This window comes from Stegostoma tigrinum, chromosome 16 (assembly GCF_030684315.1).
Source record: "Stegostoma tigrinum isolate sSteTig4 chromosome 16, sSteTig4.hap1, whole genome shotgun sequence".
Lineage (NCBI taxonomy): Eukaryota > Metazoa > Chordata > Chondrichthyes > Orectolobiformes > Stegostomatidae > Stegostoma > Stegostoma tigrinum.
The window spans coordinates 11,087,915-11,114,395 of NC_081369.1; the positions used below are offsets into that span (position 1 = coordinate 11,087,915).

The 26,481-nt window shown below is 43.2% G+C and overlaps 2 protein-coding genes and 1 long non-coding RNA gene across 11 annotated transcripts in view; 1 reads left to right on the forward strand and 2 right to left on the reverse strand.

Annotated features, from left to right (window-relative positions):
- The window catches only part of kifc3 (kinesin family member C3), a 54,617-nt gene extending 46,922 nt beyond the window's left edge, over positions 1-7,695 (reverse strand). The window contains exon 1 of the mRNA XM_059651604.1: positions 7,589-7,695. The gene's annotated coding sequence lies outside the window, so the exon portion shown is untranslated. The remainder of the gene's footprint in view (positions 1-7,588) is intronic.
- LOC125460002 (uncharacterized) lies at positions 7,027-15,058 on the forward strand. The gene is made up of 3 exons (XR_007249152.2): positions 7,027-7,159; positions 8,108-8,352; positions 14,848-15,058. It is a non-coding gene; the product is annotated as an uncharacterized LOC125460002 (long non-coding RNA).
- Positions 15,059-15,714: 656 nt separating this feature from the next.
- The window catches only part of LOC125459854 (cyclic nucleotide-gated cation channel beta-3-like), a 189,249-nt gene continuing 178,482 nt past the window's right edge, over positions 15,715-26,481 (reverse strand). For all 9 annotated transcript variants that reach the window (XM_048546802.1, XM_048546800.1, XM_048546806.1 and 6 more), the window contains 2 exons: positions 24,581-24,767; positions 15,715-16,914 (listed from right to left, as the gene is read on the reverse strand). In XM_048546802.1, coding sequence (XP_048402759.1) covers positions 16,693-16,914; positions 24,581-24,767 — 409 coding nt within the window. In that variant the 3' untranslated portion in view covers positions 15,715-16,692. The remainder of the gene's footprint in view (positions 16,915-24,580; positions 24,768-26,481) is intronic.

A 26,481-nucleotide genomic window follows, 5' to 3' on the forward strand; every position in this document is an offset into this window, starting at 1 on the left:
CTGCTATTTAAAATTCTGATGTAATTGAATGGTTTCCAGTACTACCTCCTCACATCTCCCTGCAGACAACACATTCAGGTTCCTCTGGAATCACAGTGGCTATAAAACAGCAGAAGATATCATTGATAAAATTCAGCAAAGAGAGAGGGAAGGGTTTGGTAATCACCCTGGTCCAATGATTACTCTCCCTATGCAATACAAGGAGATCTATTAATACTGATAGACAGGGACAGGGCAGAAACTGCAATAGACCATCCATCACACTGTACATTCAAAAGTTGGTCAGATTTATTCAGAATATCGACCTTTGTCCAGCAGCCAGAAGCAAAAAGGAAGGAGGTGGAACAGTGGAACGTGGAACAGTCCCTCTTCCGCACCTACACAGGCCCCAAACCGCACCTCTTCCTCCGGTACATTGATGACTGTATCGGCGCCGCCTCTTGCTCCCCAGAGGAGCTCGAACAGTTCATCCACTTCACCAACACCTTCCACCCCAACCTTCAGTTCACCTGGGCCATCTCCAGCACATCCCTCACCTTCCTGGGCCTCTCAGTCTCCATCTCAGGCAACCAGCTTGTAACTGATGTCCACTTCAAGCCCACCGACTCCCACAGCTACCTAGAATACACCTCCTCCCACCCACCCTCCTGCAAAAATTCCATCCCCTATTCCCAATTCCTCCGCCTCCGCCGCATCTGCTCCCACAACAAGACATTCCACTCCCGCACATCCCAGATGTCCAAGTTCTTTAAGGACCGCAACTTTCCCCCCAGGGTGATCGAGAACGCCCTTGACCGCGTCTCCCGCATTTCCCGCGACACATCCCTCACACCCCGCCCCCGCCACAACCGCCCCAAGAGGATCCCCCTCGTTCTCACACACCACCCTATCAACCTCCGGATACAACGCATTATCCTCCGACACTTCCGCCATTTACAATCCGACCCCACCACCCAAGACATTTTTCCATCCCCTCCCCTGTCTGCTTTCCGGAGAGACCACTCTCTCCGCGACTCCCTTGTTCGCTCCACACTGCCCTCCAACCCCACCACACCCGGCACCTTCCCCTGCAACCGCAGGAAATGCTACACTTGTCCCCACACCTCCTCCCTCACCCCCATCCCAGGCCCCAAGATGACATTCCACATCAAGCAGAGGTTCACCTGCACATCTGCCAATGTGGTATACTGCATCCACTGTACCCGGTGCGGCTTCCTCTACATTGGGGAAACCAAGCGGAGGCTTGGGAACCGCTTTGCAGAACACCTCCGCTCAGTTCGCAAAAAACAACTGCACCTCCCAGTCGCAAACCATTTCCACTCCCCCTCCCATTCTCTTGATGACATGTCCATCATGGGCCTCCTGCACTGCCACAATGATGCCACCCGAAGGTTGCAGGAACAGCAACTCATATTCCGCCTGGGAACCCTGCAGCCATATGGTATCAATGTGGACTTCACCAGTTTCAAAATCTCCCCTTCCCCTACTGCATCCCTCAACCATCCCAGTCCGTCCCCTCCCCCCACTGCACCACACAACCAGCCCAGCTCTTCCCCCCCACCCACTGCATCCCAAAACCAGTCCAACCAGTCTCTGCCTCCCTAACCGGTTCTTCCTCTCACCCATCCCTTCCTCCCACCCCAAGCCGCACCCCCCGCTACCTACTAACCTCATCCCACCTCCTTGACCTGTCCGTCTTCCCTGGACTGACCTATCCCCTCCCTACCTCCCCACCTACACTCTCTCCACCTATCTTCTTTACTCTCCATCTTCGGTCCGCCTCCCCCTCTGTCCCTATTTATTCCAGTTCCCTCCCCCCATCCCCCTCTCTGATGAAGGGTCTAGGCCCGAAACGTCAGCTTTTGTGCTCCTGAGATGCTGCTTGGCCTGCTGTGTTCATCCAGCCTCACATTTTATTATCTAGCAAAAAGGAAGGATTGGATTTTTGGGGGTTAGTTAGGGAGCAAAGTGAGGGCATGGCCTGATCGCGCCACCTGATCATTCCCAGCCCATTATGGCCAATAGCACCTCTAATCCTATCGTACCAACAAACTGGGCCCAACAGCACCTCCAGGGCACATGTGCTAAATCTACAACATGCACAGGAACGAGGATCCTTTCTGGTACAAGCCACTCTCACTCATTTTCCATTTGAAGAGTCACTCACAAATCACAGCCAACTTTATCCGAGCCACAGAAAGTTAGAGGTTTGTTGGGGATCAGAAACCTGAGGAGCACACAGATTTCCACTGGCACAATAATCGCCAGTTTAAATCTGAAGATCGCAGCGTTTGCTGCGAAGTGTAAACAATATCAAGGACAACTGAAACTGAACATACTCAATTAATCCAGCAAGAACTCGGGCAATTTGTTAATCGGCTTTTTAGAAGAAGCATTTAAATGTGACTGCTGTTTAAAAAGGTTAATTAAATAATTAGCACTTTTTGGGTTGGCAGGAGGTACAGATAGATTCAAAAGGGAAACATTTTGGAAGATTTCAAATGCAAATTATAAAGGGAGAGGTAGTCCTGAGTGTGAATAGTGAGGCCTTAATAATTTAGACGTTTCTGTCTTACTTGCAGAACATACAGCCTGAGGGAGAAAGTTGCTTTTAACTTGGGGGAGTGACTCATTTCCTTTGAAGGAAAAGAGTGAAGGAACGAAACAATGGCAAGGCGCTCACACTGAAGCATAGCAGTCCTGCTCTGGCTGCTGCCTGGTGTGTTTACACAGTTACCATGGGTCTCAAGGCTGTAGCCAGCCATCTGGCTACAATTTCTACTGCAGGAAGGCAGCCAGTTATCAGGTTCCTCAGATGGCAACAGCACAGAAAGCACTCTCTTGTCACAAAGGAATTTCCAACTCTTGCTGTAGAGTTCTTTCATTTCTGCAATGTGAGTCTAGACCACCTACATATGAACAAAGGAACAACAGAAGCCACTAAGCCCTTTCAGCCTGCCCCACCATTCAACAAAATCATGGATGACCCCATTTAGCCTCAACTCTACGTTCCTGCACATGCCAGACGGGTTTTCAGTCCATTGGTAATCTACCTACTTTTGCCGTAAAATTATTTACAGGTTCAGCATCTACTGCTTTTTGAGGAAGGGAATGTCAAAGACTCAACCTCCTGCATCAAGTAACTAACCTTTTGTCTTCCCAAAGCTAGTCCTGTCAATGAGATACAAGCCACTTGCCTGAAAAAGTGCAACACCATCCAGGACAAAGCAATTCACTTGATAAACATCTCATGCACCCCCTTCAAAATCCTCCACTGCCAATGCACTGTGGTAACAGTATGTACCATCTACAAGATGTGCTACAGGAACTAACCAAGGCTCCTGTGACAGCACATGCCAAACCTGGGACCTCTACAACCTCGAAGGACAAGAGCAGCATATGCAAGAGATCAGCACCACCTGCAAGTTCTCCTCCAAATCACACAACTTGGCATTTTAATCACCATTCTGTCGCTGCTCCTTCATTGCTGCCGGAAGAAAATCCAGGAATCTAACAGCACTGAGTGTGTATCTACATCAGAGAGACTGCAGAGGCTCAAGATGGCAACTCACTGCCACTATTCTCAGGGCAATTAAAGATGGGCATTAAGTGCTGTCTTTAACAACAATACATCACAAATGAATAAAAATAACCCGAAGTGCAATTACATGTTCAACCAGCCATGTATTCTCTCCATATTACACAAGGAAACAGAAGTTTCCTTCAGTTTGCTGTGGGCACAAACTGTTATTAAATCTGCATGATCCAGTTTAACAGTTAGCTGCAGTTTCATTACAAAGTATTATATTCCTGGTGTGCTGTGATGGGAGCTTTCACCCGCCCATGTGGACTGAATACACCCATCAATACTAACCCCAATATAACAGCCCAGAGCACAGCAGTATCACTTGTTCTCAGTCTGAAATTACTTCAGTGAACTAAAGACATTTAACTTTTTAAAAAACCAGTAGTCATAGACAAAGCAATCCAGAGATCCTTCCTACATGAGCGTTTATCTTGTGCCCTTGTTACAATCACAGTCTCCCAATGTCATCCTCAAAACTTCTCCACAAATAAAACTCAGCTTCAGGAGCAGTCCTGCACCGAAGTAAGACAAATTGCAGAAAATCCCATCTCCTCTCATAATCCACTTCCATTCCCTTTAACCTCCCAGGGCTGTCTGACCCACTGTGCTTGTCCAGCCCCATATTTATTGACTCCAATGGACAAAGTTCTACTTCTGTCCTACCCACAGATAAACTGGCCCCTAATCATTGCCTTTGCTTGGAATATCTGATCCTTAAAATCTTTATCCTGGCCACAGATGATCCACCTCTAGTCCCCATCTTCGTTACAACAAACTAGCGTTCGCTCTGCGTCCAAGCCATGGACAAACCAGCTGTCAATCCCGACCCATCCTGGAAAACCAAGCCCATGTAATCTTCATCATAGCGACACAGGGCTCACCTCTAGTTCCCATCATCAGCAAGGCTAAACAACAAAGCACTATTTCTCCCACTGCACATGATTATAGTATGTCGGGTCAAGTACAGCAATAAAGACCGAAAACAATTTCAATTCTCCAGCTTCAATAACAAATTGCCACAGTGCTGCAGAAATTCCAGCAAGCAATCCCGAGAAACCAGAATCAAGTGCACGCAGCACATGGTACAAGTGGCCAGTGCAGGATTTTGAACATAACGCAGCAACTTCCGTTCAGTCAATTTAAACAATCACTGTACTGGCAACCAGATTGCTCCCTGTTTCAGAGGTAGTGGGAACTGCAGATGCTGGAGAATCGGAAGTGACAAGGTGTAGAGCTGGATGAACACAGCAGGCCAAGCAGCAGAGGAGCAAGAAAGCCGACGTTTTGGGCCTAGACCCTGCTTGGCAGGTTTGAACACAAGCCTGGGAAGTAACATCAACAATACTGCAGTTATTCTGCTTTGTCATCTTACCCAGCATAGCATCTTCAAGCCATACGTAAACCAAATGTCTGCCTCTCTCTCTGCAATGAATGCTTATGGTATAAATACCACGGACTCCAGCTCCTTACTGACATTTTGTAGCATGCACACCAACAGCAAATGTGTTACCCTTTAATGAGTCAAAACGTTTCAGTGTTGCTACTGCCAACCAACTGCACCTGAGAACAACTCATAATTCCTGCTTTATAAATCAATCACTCTGTGCCCGAGGTGCCTGCAGCATTACCCCAGTGAAGCAATACCAACAAGAACAGGCTGAAGAAATTTGGGGCTTTTCCAGTCTCAGTTGGAGATGATCAGGCTGAATAGGGTAAAACAGAGGACAGAGAGTGAAGCTTTATTGAATGTAGTTATAAACTACACAGGTGTTGTCAACCAGGTCAGGAGACTGCTCTAGGATCAACTGTAGCACATGTACCACTGGGATGTCATATTTCCACATGTGCTAAAACATATTCCAGCAACTCAGGGCTGTAAAGTGAGCACTATAACTTAGATTTGATCTATCACCGCATGGAACTCTTCCCTTTGCCAAACCACAGAATGTTATTACATCACAAGCGTCAGCAGCATTTTAACTGTTTAAAAGGAGGAAAAAAGAATTTGACCCATGAGACAAGAAATCAGGAAATCACCCAAACCCAAACTTTGGCCAGGATGGTACCCTCATTTCTGAGAGATGAAATGCCTCCACCCAGTTACATAGTCAGAGATGAGTGGGTTTCTCAGCACAACATACACAGGGTAAAGGCTTCACCATTTTGAACTCCTGGTAAAAGGAGGCACTAGCTGTGCATGATGGTTTTTAGTTTCAATACAGTGAAGATGAAGAGAGGAAGAACTTTGTGGAACTAGGCACAACTGAAGTTGAGGAGAAATAAAAGGGCAATTCAGCTGAGCAATGAACACAGCTACACGTATTTAAATGCAGTCAGGTTAGGGGGCATGATGATTTTGGATGTACCCGGTTATCTCTGAAACTAGCTAACACAACTGTTTTGGCAAAGGGAGTGTTGAATAGAAATTGACCAACATTGTCCCATTTGTCCCCACTGCATATTTCCCTCAGTACAAAGGTAACAATCAATGCTAGAAGGGAGGTGGTGTGGAGTTGGTTTGTACGTAACCCCGTGGTTGCTGAATACCTGGTTGCCCCAGGAAGACTCCCAGATACCTGCTACACCTGAAAGGCTTCCTTAGCAAACACCGTCTCATCCCACAGTCCCAGGATACTGATACCATCGCCCCAGAGGTGAAACAGTACCTCCCACACTAACCAACATAACATGACAAGGTCAAGAGCAGGCACAGCACTTTTTCTGCTCAATCTAGCCAACCCCAAAACCAAATAATAAACTGATCAAAACCTTTAAACTCATTACTCTGTGTAACAGGTTTAATTGTGACAAGAAATATCTTCATGCAGCAGCAATAAGATGACCAAAAAAGTTTAATTCACATAAATATATAAATATCAAGCCCATTCTGCCTATTTCTCATTTGAATAAGATCATAGCTGATCTGTACCTCAATACTATTTACTACCATTTGATCAATTACCTTTGATATGCCAGAAATGCAGGAGAGGGATCTGCCATGATTTTCCACCACAGACAAAGAAAAGTAGCAAATTCAAGGGCTAGTTAATAGTACATGCACTAGACCCCACATTCCAGGCTCAAATTCAAGGAGGCCCATTGGAATGCTGGAAGGGTCACATTGTGCATTGCAGTGGAATTGTACAGGTGCACATAATGACACTAGGAGGATGCTGTTGCCAGGGAAACAGCCTGTACAGTAGCCTGAGCGAAAACACCATCTCCTAACCTTACTTACAATCTACAGAAAGAATTCGAGCCATGGAAAATACCTTCACTTAGTAATTAAAAAAACATCAAAACGCAAGCTTAATAAACTAAAATTGCAGAAACAGAATTCATTCAGACTAATGCCTACCAGCTGGTGTTAGTCCACAGAGCTGCAATGCAGGGTTAGCTCGCAGCTGGGCTACTCATGGGTTAAATCCGCACCTCGGACAGAACGGAACCAGCCGGCTGAACGGAGTCGCCAGGCCGATGGTTAAGGCTCTCGCCCTGAGAGAATGCAAGAGGGGGAAACCGGTGACTTGTGTGTTATAACGTCGTGCTGCTGAAAGCAACAACGTCCTTCTGGTGAGAATGACCTGGCTCTCTCTCTCGCTCTCTCTGGTCAGGTGCTCCTGATTCAATCTGTGTTGACAAATGATTTTCTCCCACCCACCCCCGTCTTTGGCTAACGCAGCTGCTTTCTCCGCTGCCGTGTTTTCATGTTTGGCACCTGGAGACCACTGCAGGGCTTTAAAAACAAACAGCACTCTCCCTCTGGTCTCCTATCAGACAGGAGAGGCACCCCCGCTGTGACCCAAAACGCCCAGTCCACCCCGGCTGCCGCTGAAGCTCAGCCTAGGTATAACGCCCCCCCCCCAACGACGCTGCAGACAGGGGTAGATCCCTACCGACCACATTCCATCAAATAGGTGTCTTGTAGCCTGCACCGCCCCTTATCCGATGTGAGGATGATAATGCACTTCTCCCTGTTCAGGAAATTAGCATTATACTCACCAAGCACACCGCGCCCGAGCCTAGCTCAGGCTGGAAGCGACCCTCCCGCAACGGCCACCGCTGCTCCCCGGGTCCCAGAGCCGAGCCGAGCCGAACAGGACTGCCGCAGAATCTGTCAGCTAGACTCAACCAATCAGGCTCAGGCTCCTGCCCGGCACCGACCAATCAATGGCGACGCATTCAGCGAGTAGGCGGGTCGCTGATAAAACGGGAAAAGTTTCAGGAATTCGAAATTAAACATGGAAAAGATAGGGACAGTCATAACACATAGTAATAGGACAAAGGGAAAATTAATGATGTAGGTATTGGGGAAATTCAAAGGTAATAATGTTGGCCCAGGAAGAATACAAGCGGAGATTAGAAAAAGTACTAAAATAGTAAACACTGATGCGTGCAAACATACAAACGAGGAGCAGGACTAGGCCATTCTGCGCTTCGAGCTCGCCCCAAAGTTTGGCAAATCTGATTACTCCACATTCCCCCCTATCCCCAATAATTTGTTACTCCTTTGTTTAACAGGAATCCATCTAATTCTGCAACTGGAAGGGCAACAATCCAGGCACAAGGCCAACGCAAAGGCTTGGAAAATAATGTATTGCATTAGGGCAGGGAGAAGAATATTGGATAAACAAAGCAGGGTACGGCTGCAGAAGTTATGGGGCTGGAATAAGGATAAACTGTAAGCCACATGCTGAAGTTCAGAGAAAGACACATTTACTGGAACAGGACTAAGCACAGTGGACATAGCCCAAAGCCTGGAGAGGGTAAATAAACTGGCACTTTCTTCTTTTGTTCTTCCCAACATTTATGTATATCATTGTAAACACTGTCTCCCTGCTTGCTGGATTTTCAATGAAACCAAGATGCATAGCATCTACCCAACCTTAGTTCAGCCAGACCCAGCTACTACCTCAATCATTGTAGAATCCATAGATTTTAAACCTGAAGTTGTAACTGTATGCCATTAGCAATTTACTTCTGTTCCCCCATTTCCAGTTCCACAATCAGTACCAACTTAGGAGTGACTGACTTTAAAAAGAGCACTACTGACAATGGTGTCAATGAGAAAATCGAGGCTTGGGCGACTCGTAAAAGCTCAATTCCCCTGTAATCCTGCAAATTCTGTGCTGATGCTCTGGTCAGGTAACTCACCAGGAAATATTGATGCCAAGGAAACAAATTAACTTACAATTAATGCAAATAAAGTATCTTAATGTTTTAGAGGTATGAAACAAGCATTCTCTTGAAGGCACAAATGCTTGTATGCCATAATTAGCCATTACCAGCATTGGGCCATGCGAAAGCTCGATCAGATTCCTTTTCTTTCTCGTCTCAGGAGGCAGTTGGATGGCCCATTGTTCTCTCTTCTCCATTCTCACAACAGAAATGAGCTAAGAGGTAACACAGTGTGGAGCTGGGAGAACACAGCAGGCCAGGCAGCATCAGAGAAGCAGGAAAACTGATGTTTTAGGTTGGGACCCTTCTTCAGAAATCTTCCTCTGAAGAAGGGTCCCGACCCGAAACGTCAGCTTTCCTGCTCCTCTGATGCTGCGTGGCCTGCTGTGTTCTCCCAGCTCCACACTGTGTTATCTTTGACTCCAGCATCAGCAGATCTTACTATCTCAGAAATGAGCTAAGTTGTTTAGTACACAGCAAACAATCACAGTTCTGTCTGGCGAATTCCAGAGTGCGCCCTCTGATCATCCAGGCAGAGACAAATCCAACCCGGCCAATTACCACCCCATCAGTCTCCGCTCGATTGTCGGTAAACTGATGGAAGCTGTCACCAACAGTGCTAACAAGCAATACCTGCTCAGAAATAACCTGCTCAGTGACGGCCAGTTTGAGTTACACTAAGGTCACTCAGCTCCTGATCTCATTACAGCCTTGGTTCCAACATGGACAAAAGAGCTGAATTCTAGAGGTGAGGTGAGAGTGACAGCCCTTGATATCAAGGCTGCATTTGACTGAGTATGGCATCAAGGAGCCCTGGCAAAACTGGAATTAATGGGTATCACGGGCAAACGTTCCAGTAGTTGGAGTCGTACCTGACACATAGGAAATGGTTGTGGTTGTGGTTGTAGGAGGTCAATAATCTCAGCTCCAGGACATCTCTGCAGGCTCTCCTCAAGGTAGTGTCCTAGGCTCAACCATCTTCAGCTGCTTCATCAATGACCTTCCCTCCATGAGAAAGTCAGAAATGGGGATGTTCGCCAATGATTGCATAATGTTCAGCACCATTCGTGACTCCTCAGCTATACTGAAGCAGTCCGTGTTCACATGCAACAAGATCTGGACAATATCCAGGCTTGGGCTGACAAGTGGCAAGTGACATTTGTGTCACAGAACTGCCAGGCTATGACCATCACCAATAAGAGACAATCTAACCATCACCCCTTGACATTCAATGGTGTTACCATCACTGAATCCCCCACTATCAACATCCTGGGGGTTACCATTGATCAGAAACTCAACTGGACTCACCACATTGACAGATTAGCTACAATAGCAGGCCAAAAGCTGGGAATACTGCAGCATGTAACTCACCTCCTGACTCCTCAAAGCCTGCCCACCATCTACAAGACACAAGTCAGGAATGTGATGGAATACTCCCCACTTGCCTGGAAGAGTGTAGCCCCAACAAGACTCAAAAAGCTTGACACCATCCATGACAAAGCAGATCACTTGATTGACATCATATCCACAAGCATTCACTCCCTCCACCACTGATGCTCAGTAGCAGCAGTGTGTACCGTCTACAAGATGCACTACAGAAATTCACCAAAATCCTCAGACAGCACCTTCCAAATCCACGACCACTTCTATCTAGTTGGACAAGGGCAGCAGATATATGGGAACACCACCACCTCCACGTTCCCCTCCAAGCCACTCACCATCCTGACTTGGAAATATATCACCGTTCCTTCGGTGTCACTGGGTCCAAATCCTAGAATTCCCTCCCTAACAGCATTGTGGGTCAACCCACAGCAGGTGGACTGCAGCAGTCCAAGAAGGCAGCTCACCACCACCTTCTCAAGGGCAACTGGGGATGGTCAATAAACGTTGGCAAGCCAGCGATGCCCACATCCCACAAAATGAATAGAAAAAAAAACATTATGATAAAAGGTATTAGGTTTGTATGTTTGTATTAATGTCATTTTCAGAGTTTCAGTTTTCAAATTGTGGCATATGGGGTTGATTACTGAAGGGTTTAAAAAATAACTCAGTCAGATCTAATCCAATATGTGCAAGAGAGCAAGGATGCCCCGGAGCATAATGATCGATTGTTTTTATGACAGATGGGTAAATATTGAAGGCCATTAGCTTGTTTTGGGTTCAAGATAATCAAGGATTGATTTTAGCTTAGAAAACTCAGAGATTGAAAGCTTTGAGTGCTATTTGAAGGAGACCTGAAGCAAATATAGTTTTTCTCCTCAAAATGAGTATAAGACTGTTCATGGAAAGCACAGTTACCTCTGTATAAAAATCATTTTGTGAAACGAGTAAACCAGCAGTGTTTCTTGATAAATGTGCAGATTATTCAAAGCTGAGAAATCTAAGCTCTCAGTTCTGTGAATATTCATATAAGATTACTTAACAATTCACAGGAAGAGACTGAGGAGAATGAGTTAAGTCAAGCTTAAAGATTTGATATAGAGAGATAATTTCTCTGGATTTGAGTCTCTATAACAGGTGTGTTAAGAAACAGGATGAGAATCGGTTTTGCTGTGTGTTTTAAGATCTTTCAAGCTGCGTTCTAATTTTTGCTTGGTTTCTTTTGTGTTCTTCTGATGAAGAAAGGCTGCAGTTTTATGTGACCAAATTTCAATGACTGTGCACCACATTAACCAAAATAAAGAAAGTGTGACCTATCAAACATGATTGTATCCCAGATTTAACTTGTCCATCTTGGATCACAGCATTTTCAGATATTAATTGTCTATTAGAAGAATGCCCTCGTGAATGCATGGATGGCATTGTAGCCCTGCTTAGCATCAGTCTGAGAGTTTCATATTAGGGTCATTAGAAGTACCTCTGGGGGAACCACATAATGCAGCTGTGGAGATGATATTGAGAAGTGAACATTTGAGGAACCTGGGAGTTGTGTGGAATGTAAATACTTTGACAGTTCCCTGGATAGCAGGTATACACCTGCAGGAACTGTTGCCTGTGGTCACAAAAGAGCTGGACTTTGAGGGAGTGAATCCTTCCTGTTTAGGAATGTGGCTGGACATTGCGATGGATGTAGATGATAGTATCTCCAATGATGCAACATCTCCTGCAATGCCCTTCACTCATCTACATGTAACTTCAACATCTTCAATGAATCCTGTCTTGGCACACTGCTCAATGGGTGCTGAAGACCCTCGTTCCCATCATCAGGTGCTGCTTTTTTGTCTACAACTGCAGCCCCTGAGCCTTGTTTCCCTGGTCCATCTTTGAAGCAAGTACTTTCCTTCGTTGTTAAACCTTTGAGAGCTCACACAAGAGAATTTCAGCTTTTATTTCCCTTATTTTTTCCCTTAGTTAGGTGTGCATGCATTGCATGGGAACACATGCAAACAGGTCTCAGGCACTGCCAACTTGTGCTGTGCGTTCTCTATGAGGACTTCTTTTGTGAGCTCATTTAGGTGAGAAATGGTGATTGTAAATTTTTAATTTCATTCATTCATTCTCTGCTTACACTACACTATTCAGGGAGGCAATGGCCTAGTGGTAATCACCAACCCAGGAATTGTTCTGGGGACCCAAGTTTGAATCCTGCTGTGATAGATGGTGGAATTTGAATACAATAAACATGTTGAATTGAGTCTAATGATGACCATGAATCCATTGTTGATTGTCAGAAAAAAACATATCTACTTCATTAATATCCTTTAGAGAAGGAAACTGTCATCCTTACCTGATCTAGCCTATATGTGACTCCAGACGCAGAGAAAGATGGTTAACTCTTTACCACCCTCTGGGAAATCAGGGATGGGTAGTACATGCTGGCCTAGTTGTTGACACCCTCATCCCATGAATGAATAAACAAAACACTTCATCCTTCATTACTGTAGACGCTTTTCTCCTTTCCCTTGGCATTCCTTCTATTCTTATTCTATCATCATCTGTGACTACCAGCTGTTTCGCTATCTTCTTCAATATTTCACTCTCATCCATAACTCTATAACCAGCTTTATCCCACAGCACCCTTTACTCAATCTGCCTGATGTTTCTCCCTCCCTAGCACTTAGTTACTCCACTGTGATCCATACTCTAAATATGCAGCTCCCATCTTTCCTTGTCCTCTTGTTCCTGTCACTGTTAATCTCCATTGTGCATCCCAGTTTCCTCCCTCCATTCCTCAGGACCTTTCAGTGCCCCTAAAAACCACACCTTTTCAGTTCCATTTGTCATGATTTCTTTCTACATAACCCACCTTTATCTAAACTGATTGAGTTGAGCCCTAGTGCTCAGGCTTGCTGATGTCAGCTAATGTGCTGCCACGTATGGACAGGCCTCTTGACCTATTCAGGCTTCATCTCTTGCACTGTAAACATTTAACACCACAAGCAAGATGCATACAACTAAGACTTTTCATAAGTTGGTTCCCCAGGTCAGGCTTCTGTCCTTACACTGCAAGTGTTTGTATCAAGAAGTAGCTCATTATGAAGGAGTGAAATTACTGAAAAAGTTTGTACTCACCAGAGTTTTGTAGGAAGAAGTCAACAATGCCAGAAACATATTAGCAGTTGGGTTTGTTCACCATTTTACTCTGGCAAGACTGTACCTGTGAACATAATTCCAGTGCATAGGAGTGTCAATGTATACTCATGGTATGCTAATGAATGCAACCTGGCCATCAAGGAGAGAAAAGCCGACACACCTGAAAGGCTATGGAACTTAGAACATAACACTAAAACTTTAACCTGCCATTGGGAAACTGAATATTTGCCTCTGACCCAATAAAGGTCCTTCTCCAACCCTTCTAAAAGCTCCATGCAGGTCCAGATGATCTTGCCTTACAATTCTCCTCAGCATGTGATGTAAAATAAAAATGCGGCATGGAGTTTTCAGTCATTTTAGGAAGGTAAGGAAATATACTTACTGTAGTTTAGTGTATTAGTTGCCTGCTAAATAATGACTTGAATTGTTTATTCATTCACGTGATGTGGCCAACATTTATTGCCCACTCTTAGGGGCAGTTAAGAGTCAACCACATTGCTGTGGGTCTGTATCACATCTAGGCTAGACCAAGCGATGATGGCAAATTTCCTTCCCTTAAAGATATTCAAGAACCAGATGTGTTTTTACGATAGTCAACAGTTGTTGCATGGTTATTATTAGGCTAGTATTTTACCCCAGTTTTTTAAAATTGAATTCAAATGTCACCATCTGCCAAAGAGGGATTTGAACCTGACTCACCAGAATTTTAGATAATAAAATGTGAGGCTGGATGAACACAGCAGGCCAAGCAGCATCTCAGGAGCACAAAAGCTATTGTGCTCCTGAGATGCTGCTTGGCCTGCTGTGTTCATCCAGCCTCACATTTTATTATCTTGGATTCTCCAGCATCTGCAGTTCCCATTATCTCTCACCAGAACTTTAGCTCGGTTTTCTGGAGTGCTAGTTCAGTGATATTATCACAATCCCGCCAAATTCCCTTAATGTTGATTTTAGTTTGTTACTATAAAAGTCTTAAAATGTGAAATCTTTTGTGGTCTTTTGAGTCAGTCACTGGGAATTCTAATCTGTTAAATGTTATTAGTCTCCATGGGGATTGTAACATAGAAATATCGTAAATATCAAGTTCTTTGTATAATCTGTTTGATTGTAAGCATGTTATAAGACAGAAATGTAGTTAGTTATGTACAGCACCAGCTCCCTGAAAGAATCTTTCATAAGTTCAGCTTCAATGAGTAATTGCAGTAAGAACTAAATGACGTCCAATATTCCTATACAAATAATTTAGCATTCCACACACACTGGGTGTAATTTTCTATTTTTGAGGCTGTGTGAGAGACAGGTGTATTGTTTAACTGCTGCCCCACCATCAAGAAAGCATGCCATATCGGATGCCAACCACTTGTTAACAGAGACTGGTGAGCTTCGGTGGGCTTCTTAGACTGTCATAGTCCTTGAAGATAGCATCCAGCTTACCAGAAACTCCCAGTCAATCAAAGACCAGCACCCATGTATCTAAAGACCATCATTCAATGACTATTGCTTAGGAGATTTAACTGTGAGAAAGAAGTTAATTTTTTTTCTTTTCACAGGTGGCAGGATTGATTCCAGGGAGGTCAGAGACAAGAGCAGAAAGGTGGTTATCAGAGGCTATGACTGTGGTCCCATCTGTACCTCTGATTGCTCCCAGATTGAGACTTATGGAGGACCCCATCCCCCAAACGTGGCTGACAGGGCATCCTGGTAACAAAGCCAGTAAACCAGACATTCTTCTCACCTGCTAGGAAGGAAGGTAATTGGACAAGTGGTGACATGATACTTCAAGGCCTTTAATTGTTGAAAAGTTGAGAAAGCCCCTAATTAACCTGCTTATCCATTTGGTGAGAAAGCAAAAAGGGAGTGAGCATCTCTCCAGAGCCAACTTGCTCGATTATTTCCTCTTCTTTTCAACCCCAGAGAGAATAATATTGTGCCCATTGGACTTCTTCCAAAGATTTTGACAATATAATTTGAATTAGTTGTCTGCATGTGCATTTGATGGTATGTCTGAAACTGTACACATTAAAATAAATAGGAATCTTGCCTACGCTAGATTTGAGACTGTGCAAGTTTCTCCTTATTGTGGACCTGATAGGCTGTTTCCTGAAATTATCTTGTCAGTAAATTATTGGTTAAAAGACTACATTGATTTGCCTTTATCCCCCAGGGTGTTGAAACTCCACCAATAATGCCTCCACCCATGTTGTGCCATTTTGGATGAATGTGGGGGAGTTGCACAATGCAACCTAAGTTGAGTCAAAATTTCAGATGTCCTCATGTTGAAGGAATCTCTTGTTGGAAGAGATCAAGGCAGAAACCAGAATGTTATTCTCCAGGGTAGGGGCAAGTAAGGCAGCATAGGGCAGGATTCCCTTCCTCCCTTACTGACTTTTACCCAGCAAATTATTAGAAACATGTAATTGACATATCATGAAGCTTTATTTTATAGAGGTAATGCCAATTTCAAAGGCTCACCATGACAATAACTTGTTTCTGAAAAGAATGGCTGATTACGGAATGTCCAGAAAAGTAAAAGATATTTAGAATTGCAAAACCACTTTTATAAAACTACATACAGCTATAATAATTAACATGCACATTTAGTTTCATTTATGTAGATTCAACGCTAATGGCTTAACAATAATTAGTGACATATGTACGTTAGTGTTCTCAGTCTACATTCAGTGTGGTAAAATTTGTAGGTGGTAGGTATGCAACTAAATACATGTGCTCTGCTACTGCTGTGCGTCGGATTAGCTCCCATATGTTTCGTGAGTGTGTGTCTGGCATGTCTATTATGTGTAATGTACAACAGTTATATATATTTGGGGGTTCATAGAATATATTCGAAAATGTTGTGATCACACAAATGAGCTGTATCCATGAATGATTGTGTATATCTCCAGAATCTTTCTTCATGTGTGTTGTGGAAATATTTATTTGCTGATCCCTTGATACTTGCACTGTCTGGGATGCATTATTCAGTAATTTCTGAGAGTGTATTCCCCTGGAATTGATCCTCGGCAGACACAGTTTGATTTTCTTGTTGACATGCGTAACTAGTTTAGCAACTGGTCACAGTTTCTGATCTTCTCAACGTAGCTAGCACATAACAGCACCTAAAACAGATTTGATGATAGTGAGACCTTACTGTGCTCAAATTAAACACTGTGTTTCCTACGTTACGACAGAGGCTACTTAAGCATTTATTGGACTGTAAAGCACTTTGAGACATCCTGAGTTTGTGAATGACATATTATCATTGCAAGTCTATCTGCATTATGGATGCATTGGTGGCACTGTGAGCCTAACTGTTAGTGAATGCATTTTAACTGACATCTCAAGCCTAGTTTTTAGCTGGTACTGTTAACAGCACGACACACAAATCCAAAGCAGTATCATTTTTCAGAATCTTCTTCTTCTCCTTCAGTTGGGACTTCTACAGATAAGATTTGTCCCTTAGACTTGCGGTGTGAGGGGCTCATTCTGATCAGCACTGAGTAATCTGAAGATTTGGAAAGAACCTCATCATCGTCATCATAATCATCGTCATCCTCCACCTTTTCCACTGGAACAGGTGATCGGCGATGGACAGGGGAGGCAGGAGGCTTTGGAAGAGGCTAGACGGCAATTCGGGGACGGGGTAAGAAAGAAAATACAAACAATAAAAGTAGCATGAATAGTAAACAGCACAGATTTCTGAATTATGCTCTGATTTTGAGAATAAGGATATATTTTTACAATGCTTTCAAAACTGAATGAAAATGCAGGTGGAATTTTAGGCTGTTTAAATTGCCCACTTATCCATCACCTTAATCATATTGACACTCCAGAGCAAAGTTTTGATTTAGAAAGAACAAAGATAAACATAGGTTGCTCAGACAACTTTGGGACAGTGAAAACATTATTAGAAACAGTAAAACTTGTACGTTTTATAAAATGTATTGCAGATAGAAGCAAATTTTAAAAAAGAAAACCCTACTTTGTGAAAACAGGCCCTTCAGCCCAACAAATCCACACCGACCCTCAGAGCATCCCATCCAGACCCATCCTCCAATAGCCCACATAATCTAAACATGCCTGAACACTTTGGGCGATTTAGCATGGCCAATCCACCCAGCCTGCACATGTTTGAACTGTGGGAGGAAACCGGAGCACACAGACATGGGAAAAATAGTGCAAACTCCATACAGACAGTCTCCTGAGGGTGGAACCAAACCCAGGTTGCTGGCACTGTGAGGCTGCAGTGTTAACTACTGAACCAAAGGTTGTTGCTATTTGTTACTTTGCAAGAACAAGAGACAACATCTAAATCTAATCAAACGACCCAAGCATGTAGGTTTGTAGTTAAATACTTAATTGCTTAAGTTTTGCTGAAGAAAGACATATTCTGCTGAAGCATTTTGTCCTGCATTTGAAAGGACAATTTGCAAGAATACCAACTCAAAGGGAAAACCAACAATTACTCTGTATAAAAGGAGAGTGCTGATTAGTTGGTAAGTGGACTCTGATTGGTAGAGGTGTTGCCATGGAGGATGCAATTCTGCAAAATATGTGACAGCCATTTGCTGGTTCATATCTCAAGGTAGTGCTCTGATCGGTCAGAGTCAATTTTCCTCATTTAACATTTATACAAAGCTCCAGCCACCTCCTCTTTACTGTGAACATTTACATCAGGATGGTCTCCGGGCTCTCTGCTACGTCCCAGAAAAAGGCATGAACGGTCTATCCACCACCTTCCTCCGTCTCACCGAGCTCGTCCTCACTTTGAACAACTTCTCCTTTAACTCCTGCCATTTTCTTCAGGTCAAAGGGGTAGTTAGGAGTACCTGTTATGCCTGTCTCTTTGTGGGGTACATCGAACATTTCTTATTCCAGTCCCACTCTGGTCCCCAGCCACAACTTTTTCTCCAAGACATCAATGACATCATCATTGCTTCCCTCTCTCATCCAAAATTGGAAAAATCCATCCATTTCCCTTCCAATTTCTACTCTGCTCTCTCCTACATCTGATCCATCTCTTACTCCTCCCTTCCCTTCTTCAACATCTCTGTTTCCTTTCCTGGCCTTAGGTTAGCCACCAGTATCCAATTCAAACCCACTGACTTCCACAGTGACCTTGACTATATATCCTTACACTTCGATTCCTGCAAAGACTCTATCCCATTATCCCAGTGCCTGCGTCTCCATCACATTTCTTCCAATGATGCCAACTTCAATAATGGAGCCTCTGAAATGTCCACCCTCTTCCTTAACTGAGGATTTCCCATCACTGTGATTGACAGGGCCCTCAGCCCTCACTTTGGCCTTCACCCCCTCTCTTATCTTCTACAATAGCAATAGAGTCTCCCTTGTCCTTATGTACTACTAGTAGCCACATCCAAAGGATCATGAGCTGCCATTTCCACCATCTCCAGTGGGATGCCACCACCAGACACACATTCCCCTCTCCTCCCTTGTCAGTCTTCCACAGGGGCCATTGCCTTCAGGACACCTTGGTCCACTCCTGCTCCACTCCTACCATGTCCTCACATCCCACAGCACATGTCCATGCAATTTCAGAAGGTGTAATAATTGTCCGCTTACTTCCTCCCTCCTCACTATCCAAGGCCCCAGACATACCTTCCAGGTGAAATGGCGACTTGCCTGCACTTCATTCAATCTAGCCTACTGTGTTCACTGCTCACAATGTGGTCTTATCTACATTAGGGGGACGAAGCACAGACTGGGTGACAGCTTTGCAGAACACCTTTGTTCCATCCGCTGAGCTTCTGGTTGCCTGCCATTTCGACACATCACCGTGTTCCCTGATCAACATCTCTGATGGGCTTGCTACAGTGCTCTAGTGAAGCTCAGTGAAAGATGGAAGAACAACATCTGATTTTCCAGTTGGAAATCTGCCACCTTCTGGGCTCAATATCGAGTTCAATAATTTTAGGGTATAAGTACCTTCTCCATGTCCTTACAGCAACTCCCACATATGTGGTCTTATGATACCACAAAAAGTACATTGTCAGCTCCTAATGATTTCCATTAGCAGCTATTCATTCTCCCAGGTTGACCTTTACTCCCTCTTGATGAAGTATCATCTAGACTCAAAACATTAGTGTGTTTTCTCCCTGTTGGATGCAGCCTGACCTGCTGTGATCTCCAGCGAGTTTTGTTTTCAGTGTTTTCTCTCTCTCTGGGCTCCATCTCCACCTATTGTTTACTCCTTCCTCCCTTCGCCATCTCTGTCCTATACACCCACCATTACCTAGCTACAATCAGATCTGAAGAAGGCTCACTGGACCTGAAATGTTAACGCTGCTTTCTCTCCAAGTTGCTGCCAGATCGGCTGAATTTTTCCAGCAATTCCTAATTTTGTCCCTGGTAATTATGTGTCAGCATTAATGGTACATTATTTGAGTCATAGAGTCCTACAGCATGGAGACAGGTCCTTTGACTCAAACTGGTCTGTGCTGACCAAAATGTCTATCCACCCTAAGCCCATTTCCCTGAACCTGGCCTGTATCCTTCTAAACTTTTCCAATCTAGTATTTTTTCCAAATGCATTTTAAATATTGTTAATATACCCGCTGCAACTACTTCTACTGGTAGCTCATTCCATATCTGTACCACCCTCTGTGCAAAAAAGTTGCCCCTCAGGTTCCTGTGTATTCTTTCCCCTCTAGTTCTTGATTCCCCATCCCTGGAAAAAGACGGAGTACATTCACCCTATCCATGCCTCTCATGATCTTATACACTTCTATAAGGTTCCCCTCAGTCTCTTACGCTCTATTCATGAATGCAGGATGCAAAGCTTTGACAAAAAAGTATCTTTATTCAGCAGCAATGAAGTTCTGTACTAGCAAAAACGTTTACTTAGTTACCAGCATATTAATGTAGTCGCAAAATAGCAAAGTAATTAATTAAAGAAAAAAAGATATAATAGCATTACAATGATGTTGCTGGACTAGCCCTCAAGGGGCTTGGACAATTGTTTCTGACACAGGAATTTAAAATCCCATTGCAACAGCTGGCATTCAGAAATCCGGAATTGAAATTTAGTCTCAGTAATCGAGACCACTTAAATTGTTTTGAAAACCCATCTAATTTACTCCATGCTCTTTATGAAACGAAATATGCCAATTTAGTCTGGTCTGCAAGATAAGTTGGTGGAACAGACAGGAACATGACAGATAAAAATTAGCGCAAAGAACTGTGAAGTTATATTTTGAGAAGAAGAAAAGAATTTAGACAATATAAAATAAAGTGTGTAGATGTGTACCTGGGTGCACAGGTGCAGAAATAATTGAAGGTGGCAGATCGAGAAAAAGTGGCTAAGAGGGCTTACAAAATTGTGTTTGAAAAATAGAGAAATAAAGTGCCTTAAAGCAAGACAGTTATGACACATCTTTCTAACTTGCTGGTTTTGCTTCAACTACAGTTTTATGACTAATTCTGGGCCTTATGATGATACCATGGCTTTAAGAAGTGTATTTTGTCTTTTTTTTGTGAAGAAAGGTTGAGACAGAGGTATGGAGTGATCTGTTCAAAGCCAAAAACAAACAGCCTGTGAGCCCTTGGGTTTGTTTGTTATAAAGTTGGATCGAATTAAGCAGCCTGAATAGGTGGATCCAAACTTCCATAAAATCAGGATTTTTAGTTTTGTTTTCAGCAATTGCTGGGGTCTTGAAGCTGGATGTGGAAGCTTTTATTCCTCTCCCTGTGACAACTGAAAGCTGGGGTTCTGATCCTGCTGCTAGAATTGCATGTGAGACAATCTATTTTACTGAATTTGCCTTTGCCAAAGATGTGTTTATGCGATGTTACTATATTGGAACAGTTAATCAGAAGCAATTAGCAATATATATATTATTTTGATAAGCATTTAAATGGAGTTACAATTAAGCCAATTCTTTTATTTCTATTTTGCATGTATTTTACCTGTAGTGTAGAAATAAAACGTGTTTCTCTTAAATCCAAGTAGTTTAATCAATCGAACTGCATTTGAATGCAACATCTTACACTTAGCCTTGACCCTAATTTTTTTCTTATTTTAAAGCTATCTTCTTAATATACTCTGAGGGGGTTTGGTCTGGTCCATAACAGCATAGAGAAGGATTTAGACATGATACAGAAAGGAATTTACGAGAATGGTTTCAGAGATGAAGGACATCAATTACATGAACTGATGAAAAAAGTTGGGGTTGTTCTCCTTAAAATATTGAAGGATATCTGAAAGAAGTATTTAGTATTGTGAGGGGTGTAGACAGTGGATGGAGAGAAAGACTGACAAAAAAAAATCAGAGGAAACCAATATAAGGTGAATGACAAAAGAATCTACAAGAGCATGAGGAACAATCTTTTTTACACAATGAGCTGTGCATTAATGGAATGCATTGCCTAAGTGTGTGGTGGAGGTAGATCAAACTATAGCTTTGAAGGGGAAATCGGATAAGTATCTGAAGAGAAAGATTTGCGGGCCCATGGAGAAAGGGCAGGAGAATGGGACTAGCTGAGTTCTTGTTGATCTATTAGTGCATGTACTTGTTGCAACAGTTAGTAGAAAATTTTATGTACAACTTACACAATCAATAATCATTACAATAGTGTGGGCTAGATTATGTTTTTTGATATGATTTGCAGTTTTGGAAATAACAAGTTGATGTACAAATTTGCAAAGCTGACATAAACAGAATGAGGAATACAGCACTATATTTGGGAAAGACTGCAATGTAAATACATGAAAATCTATATGTTGGTATATAATCAGTAGATTTTGAACTTTTACTTCCACTGCTAAAACCCTGGCTTTACTTGTGTAATTTCATGAGTATCTAATTTCAGATTTTTTCCCTCTTGCCTCAGAATTTTGCCACACTAGGTGATCATTCAGTTACATTGTGGTTGTACCAGCCTTGTTCAGCTCAAAGAAATTAACTATAGGAGAGTTAAGATGAATCTGTCAGCCATATTTTGTGTTCTTGTTCACCTTGAAACACTGAGGCAAATCCAGGTCTCAGAGTATTACCAACAGTGGTTGGAATCACAAATTGAGCTGATTCGCTTGCAGAGATGCATTTCTCTGTGGACATCATTGGATAGCATTCAAGAGCTGGGAGCTGGGCTGATTTTCTGTTGGTTGGTAACAGCTAACTGAGTGAAGACTGAACAGTACCCCAAGCCCTGTCCGAAACCCCTAGATTACATGTCTCAGTACAACAATGGGCATTTCAATAACCCTTTCAGACTGTGAAAGAACTTTGACGTAGAGTTCTAGCAACTGCAGTTTTCGGTAACTTCTGTGTTCATTTGTATTTGGAATGTAAGATTTTCCCTCCTTTTGTTTTGCTCACGTAAGTTTCTAAAAAAAAATTAAGCAGTGACAGCTAGTTGTACGGGTCCAAATTGATAGATTTTCAGGAGGGAGGGGTTGTAAAATTCTCTGAATAGCCTTCTCACCAGATACCCACTCACCCCTGGCCTGTCAAAAATGTTACAGCTCCAGTTGAGGCTCTCAAAGAGCCAAGTATTGGTCAGTTAAGGACTGCCCAACCCATCTGAACTGTTGAGGCCAGCAGTGAAAGGTCAGCGACCAGAGTGAGGTTATGGGTGGGGTTACCATGTCAGCCTTCACAGGCCTCAGGTGAGAAAGTGGGAAGGAGGGTAACCTCCATCACTGACCACCTTTCTTGACCTGAGGCTCCTTTCTAAAGTCCAGTATCCTGGCCTTTTTAGACCAGCCCCAACCTACTTTGCTGCGACATCCCACACCTCCATCAGTCTTTGTAGCATGCAACCCATCCACTTCACAACCCCATCCGCCTTCCTTCTTGTTTTTGCTGTGCACTCCTGAGACAAGCATTTACACTCAGCTCCTGGAATTTAGACTTCCTGTAGTCTCCGTGGGGACCATGGCTCTTTGTGGCTCCTTTGAGACCAGAGCTGCAAATCATTCAGATTGGCTGGCAGATTTGGTGGGACGTCACCAGAGTGAGGGGTAACACCACCTGAGAGTACAACGTCAAATTTCACATGTACACTGACAACCCCCACTCCACCTCACCATTATGTCTCTCGATTCCTCACCGTTATTAAGTTAAAGCCTGCTTGGCCATAATCTCATAGAACTATTTCGCTCATTAAATGACATGTTGATTGTCTTCAGTCTCCACTCTAAAGACGATTCCCTAGTGACTTACTCCTTCCCTGTCACTCACAGCTCTTTGAGACCAAAATAGTCTGTTTATTACCTTGGTGTTTATTTCTCACAAAGTGACTTTCTGACCACATATCCACACCATCATTAACGTTGTCTCATGTCACCTCCATCATGTCACCTGACTTCATCCTCATTCTAGCGCAAGAAATTTCTGCTGAAACCCTCCTCTATATTTTTTACATCCAGAGTTGATTATTCCAACATATCCCTCACTGGACTCCCACATGTTGTGTTCAAAAACTTGTGGTCTTTGAAAATTCTGCTTTGTGTCCTTATGTATACCCAGGTTCTGTTTACCTATTACCTATTGACTTATTTGGCTCCTGGTCAAGCAATGTTTCAATTTTAAGATACTCATCCTAGTTTCGAAATACCTCTATGCCTTGCCTCTCCCTATCTCTGCAAACCCAGCTGGTGCCACAACCTTCTGAGCACTTTGGCATCCATGCCAAAATTCCTTTCCTCAACTTCATCACCTCCTGGCCACACTTTCTTCTTTAAAGACTGTCTCTAAAATTTAACTTCTCTAAAAGGAAAATCTCATGGCCATTTTTTATGTGGCAGAGTATCTAATTTGCTTTCTAATGCTCCTGTAAAATATCTTGTGATTTTTTTTTTCCTTTATTCATTCATGGGATGAGGGTGTCACTGGCTCGGCAGCATTTATTGCCCATCCCTAATTGCCCAGAGGGCAGTTAAGAGTCAACCACATTGCTGTGGGTCTGGAGTCACATGTAGGTCAGATCAGGCAAGGAAGGCAATTTCCTTCCCTAAAGGACATTCGTGAACCAGGTGGATTTTTAGGACAATCAACAATAGATTCATGGTCATCATTAAATTGTTAATTTCAGATATTTATTGAATTCAAATTCCACCATCTGCCATGGCAGGATTTGTTATATTAAAATGCTACATAGGTATGTTATTGCTATTGTTTAACCCTGATTAGCACAACCTCCACAGTGCTCATCTGTAATCGCAAAGGATTGATTAAAGTTCTGCTGAATTCTTTACTATAAGGAGATGACATTTTTAAAACACAAACATTTTCTCCCTTGACTCTCTTCTCATTACCCTACCTTCATTTTGGCAGATTCTCTGAGTTTCTGTTTAATAAGTGAGAATGTTCCCTTGATTCCAAATTTGTCTGTTATCGAGAGGGCTGCCAAGAATAATTTAGGAGTCTCTGGTCTTGGAGGGATAATATGCTGTATTCCTTTTGGTTGTGGCTTTACATCTTTTCCATCACTTTTCGACAGCAGTTTCCTGCAAATATATTAGAAATAGCAAATACCTGATTTAATCAGTGGTGTCCACTAACAGTAATGAAACTAAAAGTAGTCAGTTTAGCAGTTATTCTTAATATGGATCAAGGTCTGGACACTATTCACTCATTTATTTAAACCTTCCATGGGATGTGAGATTTGCTGGCTAGGTCAGCTTTGTTATCCATCCCTAATGAGAAGCTGGTGGTGAGCTATCCTCATGAACCATTACAGTCTATCAGGTGTAGGTACATCCATAATGCTGTTAGGAAGGAGTTTCAGGATTTTGATTGAGCAACAGTGAAGGAACAGTGACACAGTGAAAAGTCAGAATTGTGTATGACTCGGAGCGGAACTTGTAAGTGGTGGCATTTCCTTGTGTTTGTTGCCTTCTACATGGTAGAGGTCATGAGATTGCAGGATTCTATCAAAAGAGGCTAACTGAGTCACTGTATTGCATTGTGTGTGTGTGGTACATACTGCTGTCATAGTTCAACAGTGATACAGGGAAAAAATGTTTCAAGCTGTTAAGATCAAATTCAAGGGCGAACTATACAGTAAATGGAAAAGTCCTAGGGAAAATTGATGAACAGAGAGATCTGAGTGTTCGGGTCCATTGTTCCCTGAAGGTGACAACGCAGGTCAATAGGGTGGTCAAAAAGTCATATGGCATGCTTTCCTTCATTGGACGGGGTATTGAGTACAAGAGTTGGCAGGTCATGTTGCAGTTGTATAGGACTTTGGTTCGGCCACATTTGGAGTACTGTGTACAGTTCTGGTCACCACATTACCAAAAGGACGTGGATGCTTTGGAGAGGGTGCAGAGGAGGTTCACCAGGATGCTGCCTGGTATGGAGGGTGCTAACTATGAAGAGAGGTTGAGTAGATTAGGATTATTTTCATTAGAAAGACGGAGATTGAGGGTGACCTGATTGAGGTCTACAAAATCATGAGGGGTATAGACAGGGTGGATAGCAAAAAGCTTTTTCCCCCCAGAGTGGGGGATTCAATTACTAGGGGTCATGAGTTCAAAGTGAGAGGAGGAAAGTTTAAGGGAGATATGCGTGGAAAGTTCTTTACACAGAGGGTGGTGGGCGCCTGGAACGCGTTGCCAGCGGAGGTGGTAGACGCAGACACGTTAGCGTCTTTTAAGATATATTTGGACAGGTACATGGATGGGCAGGGAGCAAATGGACACAGACCGCCAGAAAATAGATGACAGGTTAGACAGAGGATCTTGATCGGTGCAGGCTTGGAGGGCCGAAGGGCCTGTTCCTGTGCTGTAGGTTTCTTTGTTCTTTTGTTCTTTGTTAATGGAGTGCCAGTCAAGCTTCGACAGGATAATGCTAAGCTGCTTGAGTATTTTTGAAGCTGCATTTATTCAGGCAACTAAAATTTTTCCAACACATTCTTGCCTTGTGCCTTGTAGATGGTGGACAGGGTTTTGGGAGTCAGGAAGTGAATTACTTTCTATAGATTTCACAAGGTCTGATCTGCTCTTGTAGCTACAGTGTTTATATGGCTGGTCGAGTTCAATTCCTAGTCATTGGTAACCTCGAGGATGCTGATGGTGAAGAATTCAGCAATAGTATTACCACTGACTATCTTTTCACATTTCTGGCTTGCCTTCTCTCATGATTTTTTGGATCATTCTTTGTCAGTTTTTATATTCCTTTCAATTTCTGACTTTACCCAATTATATGATTTTATTTTCA